Here is an 11425-nt window from a genome sequence, read left to right on the forward strand (position 1 = left end):
TAGCCTTTTTACTTTTGTAGCTAGGTGGGGACGAAAGACGGAATTTTATAATATAAGCGCAATACCAATTGGATATTGGTGTAGAGGTGATTGTGTTTACACTTGGTTGAGAGGACCTGTGTTCGATCCCCCGCAACAACAATTGAGAGGGGAGTGGAACCTAACCACCCAAAACTGATCCTCGAATCCGGATTAGCCCAAAAGGTGAACCGGGTGGAACACCAAAAATAATATAAGTGCAATTAGTGGAGATATATTTAAGTGTTGGGGACAAAGATAAACAAAGTTAATTCAAGTGAGGTAAGCTAGTTGGAAGGATAAACAAAAAAAAATGCATAGGTTTAAAAAAAAAAAAAAAGCGAAATAATTACTTACATAAATCCTTACTAAATAGGAGTAAAAATGTATTGCAATTAATTAAATTCAGATGAAAAAGTCAAATATTACAATTAATTTGAAATGAGATACTGTCAAAGTTTTAAGATATCTCATGTTTATCTCCAATTCTCCATTATAAACAAACCATATATATTTAACTTATTTTGAATATTCAAAAGATAAATGGTAAGTACATGATTGAACTTGTGATTTGATGATGCCATGATAATAAGATCCTTGAATTTATTATAGTTGATGAGATTAAATATATTATCAAAGTTGTTGAACAAAGGTGAACAAACACGAATGATGAGTTGTTAAGTAAGTTTATCTCGGAAATAAATTAATAAGTCATCATTTGATTAATTTAAATTAAACATGGAAAGATTATAACAAAGCCAACATCATTTGATAGAAAATTTTATTTACATCATTATAGCATTCAGGTTAATACAATAATAATAATAAGTCATCATCTTTATGTAATTAGATCATACACTCACAATAATCAGTCTGTTAGCATGAAATTCCTGGAAAAACAATCAAATCTTAACTCAAAATAAGTAATCTTGTTTTGAAATGCACCAAGAAGACTTAATCCACAGTATGAAATGGTCACAGATCACTCTTTGCCAAACTAACTGTCCTGTTTCGACATACTTGAAGGAGTTGATCACAGATTTGTCGCGTAGTTGGTCTTTCAGCAGGGTAAGTCTTGGTGCACATGAGTGCAATTTCAAGAACCTGGAATGCAGCACATTCTTCATTAGGAGGGAGTGGCATCAAGTTGGGGTCGATAAGCTTCTCTCGATCTAATCCTTCCATTTTGATACGTGTCTCTACCCATCTCACCATGTCTATATCTGTACCAAAACTTCCATCTGTTGGCATTTTTCCACTTACAAGTTCCATCAGTACAATTCCCATGCTGTACACATCACTCTTTTCTGTTGCCTTCAATGAGTATGCATATTCTGGAAAATTTAAGACAACAATTTAAAAACCCAAATTTTGTTTTATATATTAAAATCTAAGATATCTTTGTATAATGTTTGCTGAAACATAATGAATGATATATACAAAGTCAACTATGGTTTATTAATATGATACAACAAATAAAAGGTTATAATAAAGATTAACATATTTTGACGTATAAGTAACAATAAGCAGATTAATTAATGAGAAATTGGTTTTTGAATTTACCTGGGGCAATGTATCCATAAGATCCAGCAAACCAGATACTGGATTCTGTTTCATTGATAGATTCATAATTGCAATGGATCTGCTTCGCTAGTCCGAAATCTCCTAAATGAGCTTCCATGTTAGAATCCAGCAGCACATTACTTGTTTTAATGTCTCTATGAATGATCTTCGGCACACAATCATGGTGCAAGTACTCCACTCCTTGAGCTAACCCCACAGCTATTCTTAATCTTGTTTCCCAATCGAGTCCCTTCGTTCCAGCCTTCTTGTTGATACTTTCTTGTCCATGAAGCCAGTCCCAGACACTTCCGTTCTCCATGTAATCGTATATCAGCAGATTCGAGGCTGCTCCTTTGTTGGTGCAGTACCCAATCAACTTCACCAGATGCCTGTGCCTTATTCTCCCAAGAGTTTTTATCTCTCTGGCAAAGCTCTTGTCTAACATGAGATCATCTTTTCGGGCTATTTTCTTCACTGCTACTGTCTCTCCAAATGCTAAGTCGGCCTTGTAGATTGTACCAGAACCTCCTGAACCAATTATGAAAGCATCACTCAGATTCTTTGTTGCTTCCATAATGTCATCCCATCTGTAGTCTGAATGTCTCCTGGGGGAACTTGAATTGAGTAATCGCCGATTTGTATTGGAAGAACTGCTGTATGAGCTGCTGCCTGTTTCTTTGGATCTCTTGATCATATATCTGCGCCGTCTGATGCAGATGGCCACTCCAAGTATTAAGACAATAGCAGCAACAACGGTCAGAAATGAAGAGAGTACCAATGCTAAGGTTGCATGCTTACGGTTGCCTTGATTGGCTACACTGCAGAGTTGAAGAGGCTTCCCACAGAGGAGCTTATTCCCCTCGAAAACATCAGCTGGCCAACGCGAGAACTGCTTATCAAGTTTCCCTCCAAGGTGGTTGTATGAGAGGTTAAGCATGCTCAAACTGCTCATTCCACCAATCTGAGGGGGGGCCTCACCAGTGAACAGATTGTGAGATAAGCTGAGAGCTTCGAGCTTAGTAAGCGATCCGATTTGTGGTGGAATTTGTCCAGTGAGATTGTTGAAACTGAGGTCCAGCATGACTTGCAGATTCTGGAGCTGAGAAATCTCAACTGGAATCTCACCATTAAGATGGTTATTTGATAGTTGAAGCTCATAGAGTTTGCTAAGTTGGCCAATTGAGGGTGGGATTGAGCCAGAAAGTCGGTTTTTACTGATCCTAAGGACATTAAGAGAAGCAAGATTGCCAATTTCTGATGGTAGGGTACCATTCAGCTGGTTGTCCTCCAGAGAAAGGACAAGGAGTTTAGAACAGTTGAATAACTGAGGTGGTAAAGGACCAAAGAATGAATTTGAGGACAGTTTGATTTCGCCGAGCTGTGGCAAATTCCCAAACCATGTTGGGATTCTGCCAGTAAGATGGTTTCCGTTCAGGTCAATATGAGAGAGTTTCTTACAGAAGGAAAGCTCAAAAGGTACGAAACCAGAAAGCGAATTTCCTGAAAGGTCTAACAATGATAATTCGTGTATGAGTCCGAATGTTCGAGGAATTCCCCCGGTAAAATGGTTGCTTCCTAGTCTTAGCCTTTCAAGCGAAGGCGAATTCCCCAGTTGGGGTGGAATGACATGATCAAATTCATTGTTAGTCACATCAAAAGAAAGAAATGAAGTTGAACTACACAAAGAAGCAATGCTACCATTCAGTTTGTTATTTGAAAGATTCACCCTTGTCAGATTAGACATGCTTTTCAATTCAGCAGGGATATTACCTCCGAGGCTATTGTTGTACAGCATAAACTGCTGCAGAGCTTCCAGATTGCCCAATGTCGCCGGAATTCCACCAGAAAGTCGGTTATCAGCTAAGTCGAGGATCAACAGCTGCTGACAGTTTCCCAATGTAGCAGGAATATCACCCACCAGATCATTCTGTCTAAGATGCAGAAAGTTCAGCTCTTTTAGCAGCCCCATACTTGCAGGTATTCTCCCAGTAAACTGATTCCCATAGAAATCAATCATCTGTAAACTCGAGCAGTTGCCTATTTCTGAAGGAATTTCTCCAGAAAACTGATTGCTGTAGATGAATATCTCTTGCAGACTACCCAACATACCAATTTCTTTAGGCAAATTTCCCCCAATCTTGTTCTGATACAGTGCCAAAGTCTGCAAACTGCTGAGATTCCCAACAGCAGGAGATATTGAACCACTCAGACTGTTGTTATACAGGTACAAATCAGTCAGCTCAACGAGTCCATACAGCTCAACTGGAATCGATCCGTTGAGCGTATTGTTGGACAAATCAAGCGTTTGTAATGACTGACATTGACCAATTTCTGGTGGGATTTCGCCGGAAAGTTGAGAACTTGACAAAGATAACCCCTGAAGGCTAGTTGTATTGGCACAAATACCAGATGGTATAGTACCAGAAAGACCATTGCCAGACAAAATCAAGTTTTCTAACTTGCTCATTTGGCCTAACTCTTCAGGAATTACACCAGTTAACCTATTCATTGACACATCAAGATTGTAAAGCTTACCCAATTTTGCTAATGACTTTGGTATGGGACCCGCAAGCTGATTACCCATCAAATTAAGGTATTGAAGATTACCCATTTCACCAATTTGATCAGGAATCTCCCCAGACAAGCTGTTATTAGCAAGATTAAGCGTCTCGAGTTTTCGAAGATGAAAGATATGTTGTGGGATAGTGTCATTCAGCATGTTTCCTGCAACAGCAAGAACAAGAAGATTTGTGCAGTTACCAATCTCAGCTGGTATAGGACCAACCAAGTAATTATCTTGCAAAACCAAGTTTTGAAGGGTGGTTAACTTTCCTAATTGGGAAGGTATTGAACCAGAAAGACTACAAGAAGCTAAACCCAACATGACCAAATTAGAAAGTTCACCAAATGATGAAGGGATTGAACCAGTAAGATCATTGTCACCAATTCTCATGACACGAAGATTCCTGAGTGAACTCAGTTGAGTAGGAATGGACCCACTTAGTTGGTTTGAATAAAGAAGTAAAGATTCTAACAAAGAAAGGTTTGAAAGAGTAGTTGGAATGGACCCACTGAGTTGGTTTATAGAAAGATCAAGGTGGATTAGGTGTTTTAAACCACCGATTGAAGGTGAAATTGACCCACCGAGTGATGCATTCGACACATTTAGACTCACTACAACTCGAGCTGAGTTACATGTGATTCCTTCCCATTTACAGAAATTTGGGTTGGTTTTAGACCAGCTTTTCAAAACCCCATTTGGGTCTTCTGTAAATGAGTTCTTCACTTCTAAGAGAGTTTCCAAAGTTGAGTTTTTGGAGCATGAAACATACCCAAAATAGAAAGTTGCCAAAAACAGAGCAAAATAACACAATGAAAACCTCAAAGATGCCATTTTTATCAATTAGACAACTACCCAGATCATTAAATTTGAATTTGATGAGGAAATTATGAAAATTGAAGTGAATTTTGCATATTTTATGGTGTAATTTTCTCACCCAAAATTGAAAGTTACCTAGAAGAAAAATAAAACAGAGTATAAGTACTCAAAGATGCAATCTTTAATCACTTGGAGAAATACCCAGATGCTAAATTCTGCATAAGAAGAAAAAAGGAGCAAATTTGAAGTGAAATTTCAGCTTTTTAGGTGTAATTTATGAAGTGAAAAACAGAGGATTTTATATGATCAATGCTCTGTTCGAAAAATAAATGTGAGAAAATGGACAGATGAAAGTGAAAGTATTATGGGTATTCTGAAAATTGCATGCATATCATAAATGAGCGCCGAACTAGTGTTCCATTGAGAGGAGGAGAGAGAAAATGAAAGGAAATGAGTCAAAGTGTTATGGGAAAAGGTTTAAGTTTGAAGGTTGTCGTAAATGGCATTTAAAAAAGGGGTTGACTTTTTCAATCTTCTGATAAAATTAGAAAGACAACAACTACTAAATTACTACTGACTATTGCAAATTTGTATTCAAACTAGACCTGGCAATCCTGACCCAGACCCGATGACCCGACCCGAATGACCCGACCCATGACCCGAAATCGACCCGAAAACAGTGACCCGAAATTGACCCGAAACCCGAAATCAACCCGACCCGACCCATACCCGACCCGAAGTGGAATTGACCCGACCTTGACCCGAAACCCGAAGTGACCCGACCCGAAACGACCCGACCCGAAATGACCCGACCCGAAGTTGACCCGAGACCCGAAATAACCCGACCCGAAGTTGACCCGAGACCCGAAGTGACCCGAGACCCGAAGTTGACCCGACCCGAAGTTGACCCGATACCCAAAGTGACCCGACCTTTAACTTGAATTAATTGACCCAAATAGACTCGAAACCCAAAGTGACCCTAACTAAAATTACCTTATACCTGAAATGACCAGAATCTATTTAAGCTAAAGACTTGACCTGAGCAAACCGAAATAGAAAATAACCGCAATTAAACTGACTTAATTTTTTTTTATTAATCTGTAATGTGTAACAGTGTAAGTAATTTACATATTTTGAGCATTACTTTTCTCGATTTCTTCGGCCTATTCTCTTTATAAGTTATTAAAAATTCGTAAAAAGATTGAAATTTAACGACTATTCTACGGAGTTTGTCCATAAAATTAAGAAAAAATTTACTAAAGCTTGAAATAAAAGTCACAATTCTCACCAGTCTAGAGAAAAAAATAGTACAATAATAATGCGTACATAACATAATGTTCAATACCAAATGAAATTACAAAATATTCTAAATAATTATACTCCAATATTCGACTCTTGAAATTGTTGACATTTAACACTTGGAGTCGCCGCCCAATCCACATAAGAACCAAAAAATCCATCATCCTCATTTGCTACATAAATATAAAAACAATAATATAAGCAAATACAGTAATACACTATAAATGCAAAAATAAAGAAACAAGAATGTACAACTCTGAAAAATGTAGGAACATGAATATACATATTTTAAAAAAATATAATAAAATACTTACTTTCAAAAGAGTACATCCAACTACGAGTTGTTATTAAAGCCTCCACATTTTCAGGAATTGATGAACTTTTCCATTTATTCAATACTCGACTCCCAATGCTGAAAGTTGATTCGGAAGCGACGGTTGTCAGGGGCACGGCCAAAATATCTCTAGCCAAATGAGAAAGGCCTTTATATCGATGCTCATTTTCTTTCCAAAAAGCTAATATGTCAAGCTCCGCTTTCCGATCTAGTTTAGGGTCCTCAAGGTAAACATCCAATATTGACCTCTCACCAAAAGAAGATGAGGCCTCTTTATCGTCATATTCCTGTATTCAACACAACGAGTCAACGACAAACCATAAAACACATCACCAAACAAAACAACATAAACTTAACTTATAATCTTAATAACAACTACTTAACTTATAACATAAACTTAACTTATAATCTTAATAACAACTACTTAACTTATAACATAAACTTAACTTATAATCTTAAAAAAAACCAGTAATTGACAGAAAAAATAAAGTAAACACAAGAAAAACAGAAGGCAAATATGTAAAAAAAAACAGTCTAGTCAATAGATTAAGAATGAAAGATAATCAAAAGGATTATAATTGACAGAAAAAATAAAGTAAACACAAGAAAAACAGAAGGCAAACATGTAAAAAACAGTCTAATCAATAGATTAAGAATGAAGGATAATCAAAAGGATTATAATTGACAGATTAAATAAAGTAAACACAAGAAAAACAGAATCCAAATATGTAAAAAAAGTCTAATCAATAGATTAAGAATGAAGGATAATCAAAAGGATTAAAAAAAACAGAAGAACAATTACAATTACCGCAAAATAGTCGAATTTTCGCTTGCGGTTTCCAGTTGAAGTGCTGCTTATGGAGGCTCTGGAATGTGAGGCATGTGCCATATCAGTGTTGTTGTTCAATGTTGATGATGTTCCAGTTTGGGCATATAGCTTATAAAATTTCTCCAACTTAAGATGGAGATCACTAACTCTCAAGGTAGCCTCAACATCTCCAAATATGTTTTCATAACAAAACTTTAGCACTGATAATTTGCAACGAGGATCAAGAATCATAGCAAACGCAAATAACATGCCATAATCATCTTGTTCTGAGTTAAACCAATACTTATCAAACTTGCTCTTCATTTCTATTGCCATTGTCCTCAAAACATCATCATCATCGTGCTCCAACTCTATCAAAAGCATGAGAATCTTCCAAACATTCCCAAAATAAAGATTTGAGGTAGGATACTCACTTCCCGAAAACATCTTAGTTATCTCATAAAAGGGTTCTAAAACATCTCGAATCTTCTCAAGAACATCCCACTCTTCAGAGGTAGGACACCATTTTTGAACTTCAGACATCTCCCTAAAAGCCTCACGATATAAGATAGCCCTATCAAGCATCATGTATGTAGAATTCCACCTCGTAGGAACATCAAGCCACAATGATTTTGTTTCTTTTATCTTAGCTAGACTTACACAAGATCGAAAAGTGTTTTTTCTTGTTTCAGAATATTTTACCTTCTTCACACAATGTCTTACTTTCTCAACTATATGTTCAATGACCTTAAGTCCATCTTTAACAATGAGATTTAATACATGTGCAGCACATCGTACATGAAAAAACTCACCATTATACAATAAAGCATCTCGTGCAAGTAGAGTTTCCTTCAAATAGTCTTGCATTCTATCATTACTAGAGGCATTGTCTAATGTGAAGCAAAAAATCTTATCATCAATACCCCAATCTTGAAGCATGGACAACACAGCAGAATACATGGTCTTTCCAGTGTGTGGTGAATCAATATGACTAAAGTTAAGCACTGTACTAATTAATTTCCAATTATCATCCACATAGTGAGCTGTCAGACACAAATATCCCTCTGTTTGACAAGAGGTCCACATATCACATGTTAATGAGATACGACTAGAGACTTTACTTAGAGTTTCCTTTAACTGGGCCTTCAAAGTTTTATGCATTTTTAAACAATCAGCTTTAGCAGTGTTCCTACAAATGAATTTTACATCATCACTTAAATATGCATGAATTTCTCTATTACCATCATGCTCAACCCAAGAGAAAGCATACCCATGTTTTATTATTGCTTTAGCTACCAGATTTCTGTACACAATTTGGTTAAAGATTTTACCTTTGTTTGAAGCGTTTCCTCCTTGGTTTTTCATATATTTCTCATATGCACTGCATTTTCTGAGATGTCTTTGCATATTTTGGGTTCCATAATGGGGGTCGGTTATGAAGGATGCTTTCTGGCAATGTCTGCAAATTGACCTCTGTTTCCCATCACTAGATTCCGTCTTGTCAAACGTGAGGAATTCCAGCCAAACTAGACTCCGTTTCTTTTCTACAGCTTGAAATCCAGATTCCATAGTGCTCACATTGTTGTTTTCAACTGTAAGTTCAGGATCACCGTCTTCTTCCTCTTGTGTACGAACATTGGCTCCTTCCTCTGGTGTACACTCATCCTCTGTACCCTCTGGTGAAATAATAGGCTCGTCATAAATAATATGATCATCCATTGCTGCAAAATAAGCAAGAATAATATCATTAGTTATTGTCAGATTAAGATAAGGTGTAGCATCTCTTATCCAATAATGTTCAAATATTTGAATCATAATTCTGAAACTAATATCCACACAGAATTTGAAATGTTGCAGTGGAGACAAAATAATAATATCTAAACCAATCAAAAAGGGAAAATCAACCTTCTGTTTTTATATACATTCAAATTAAGGCCATGTCAACACACTTATAAAAGATATTTGTTTGTTAGAATGCAGCTTGCTTGCAGTTTAGTTGTTTAATCAATCGAATGGACTCTTCCATTTGCATATCAAACCACATAATGGACAATTGAAATAAGCTCAAAACCCCATCAATCATTACATCAATTTCTATCTCATTAATCACTCTAAAACAGATCTAACACAAAAATAAGTTAACCCCAAAAAATAAAGCACAGATTTATATATAATAAACAAAATGCAATACAAATTAATATGATTCATTCTTATAAAACTCAATAAATTTAGAATAAGAGAGAAATACCGTCAGAATTTATCTAATGCATTAAGATTTATCCCATAGAAACCCCCAATTGAATTTTTTTTTTTTTAAAAAAACTAATTTGTTGTACGCCATTCCTACACATTCAGAAGAAAGCTCAAAAATCTCAGATTCCAATTCACATCTTCTAAATTACAGCAAACCTACAAGCTACAACCATAAAAAGCTGTCATCTCGCCTTTTTGGTGATCAGGAGCTAGGTGAGCACAGAGATACTTATGCTTTGCATAGTTAAACAAAGATAATGAAAGAATTGAAAGGATTTGATCATTAATCTCTAAATTAAAAGTAAAGCAGTCAACCTAAGCAGATAAACTATTTTCCGAATCATCAGAGATTAATTCAATATACATTATATCAGATCTAAGAAATAGAAGTAAATTACCTGAGATTCTGGGAATACGAAATCTTCTAGGCCACTTGAGTAAAAAACACTTGAATGGAAAATGAGATTAAGTGTGTAGAGAATAGAGATTAGAGAAGAGTGAAGTCAGTGAACACAAAAGAGAGAGATTGGACTTCAATGGAGTAATGGATGGAATGAAAAATGAAAACGGCTGAGGAAGTGAGGAAGATTCTAGGGCTGTAGATTTTTTTTTTCTTTCTTATTGTTTTACTTTATTTTTGTTTTTTGTATTTTAGAATTTACTTAATTTCGTCACTTTACCAATTATCCTTTCACTCGTGGAAATTTGGAGGGAGTATTCCCGCTTATAATTTACCAATTATCCTCATAATGAAATACTTTTAGAGTTTTAGCCATTTGGGGGGGGAAGAATTTCCCACAATTTTTAACCAAGTTAAATGTTTATTTTTGTTTCCCTCTTAAATTTTCACTTTTAAGTTGTAACTTTGTTAAAATTGAAATTTTGAAAATTTTTAATTGATCAACAGTGTGTTCGTAATCTTACATATGATTATTTGAATATGAGAATATTTCACTTAATTAATAATACCTTCGTTTTTTTTAGTTGACACGTTTTGACTTTATTCACACACTCCTCTTTGACCGTATTTTGTGTTTTATATGTAATGAAAAATATAGTATGTGGGATCTTGTAACATTCGTCACGATATTTATTTTCAAAATATCAACTTTTCATAATTTTTTATTATCGGTGATTAAGGATATAAATGGTTGAAGTTATGCATCAGCAAACATGACTAAAGAAACGTGTCAACTAAAAAGAAACAGAGGAAGTATCATATTATGTGCAACTGGCCAACTGTGCACCAATTACCCAACACTCAGTCATTATAAGTTTATAATTTAATAAATTTTTTCTTTTTATAAATATAAACATCAATATATAATGCACGATAAATCTTATATTCAATCAAAAAGTAATATTCATTTATTACATTAGTTTAGTTGTTTAATTGAGTAGTAGACTAGTAGATAGATACAAGCATAGTTGCATAACTGATAACTGCAATACTTCATAATTCATTAATTCATAATAGACTAATAGTGATGAGACATCCTATGAAGTAATTTAGACCGGAGAGTCGGAGACTGAGCTATTAAGTAGCCCGAAAAAGCTTTAATCTAATCTTATCAAGTTTGAATTTGAGATCAAATTACCTTGAACAGGAAAAACCTTGTTATGAGTTTCGTTTGAAAAAAATTGATTGGAATCGGATATGTTTACAATAATGTTGTTAATCAACTTTATAATTAAATTTTGTGTCGTTTTCCACCCTTATGTTTAAGTACTTGATCACATATATTATTATACATTAAAGCATGTAATTTTA

At 35.2% G+C, this 11425-nt stretch overlaps 1 protein-coding gene across 1 annotated transcript; it reads right to left on the reverse strand.

Annotated features, from left to right (window-relative positions):
* Window positions 1-993: 993 nt before the first annotated feature.
* Window positions 994-4975, reverse strand: LOC145613984 (uncharacterized). The gene is made up of 2 exons (XM_081669003.1): window positions 1582-4975; window positions 994-1352 (listed from the first exon to the last, which is right to left on the reverse strand). Exons 1-2 carry the CDS (start codon window positions 4973-4975, stop codon window positions 994-996), a joined length of 3753 nt encoding a protein of 1250 aa, XP_081525129.1.
* Between the last annotated feature and the right edge of the window lie 6450 nt (window positions 4976-11425).

This window comes from Chenopodium album, chromosome 25 (assembly GCF_948465745.1).
Source record: "Chenopodium album chromosome 25, dcCheAlbu1.1, whole genome shotgun sequence".
Lineage (NCBI taxonomy): Eukaryota > Viridiplantae > Streptophyta > Magnoliopsida > Caryophyllales > Amaranthaceae > Chenopodium > Chenopodium album.

Excerpts from the sequence above, each read along its gene's own strand:
- LOC145613984 (XM_081669003.1), bottom strand. The coding sequence starts at position 4,975 with ATGGCATCTTTGAGGTTTTCATTGTGTTATTTTGCTCTGTTTTTGGCA. Across the intron at positions 1,353-1,581 it reads TTATGGATACATTGCCCCAG|AATATGCATACTCATTGAAG; the intron begins GTAAATTCAAAA and ends TAAATTTTCCAG.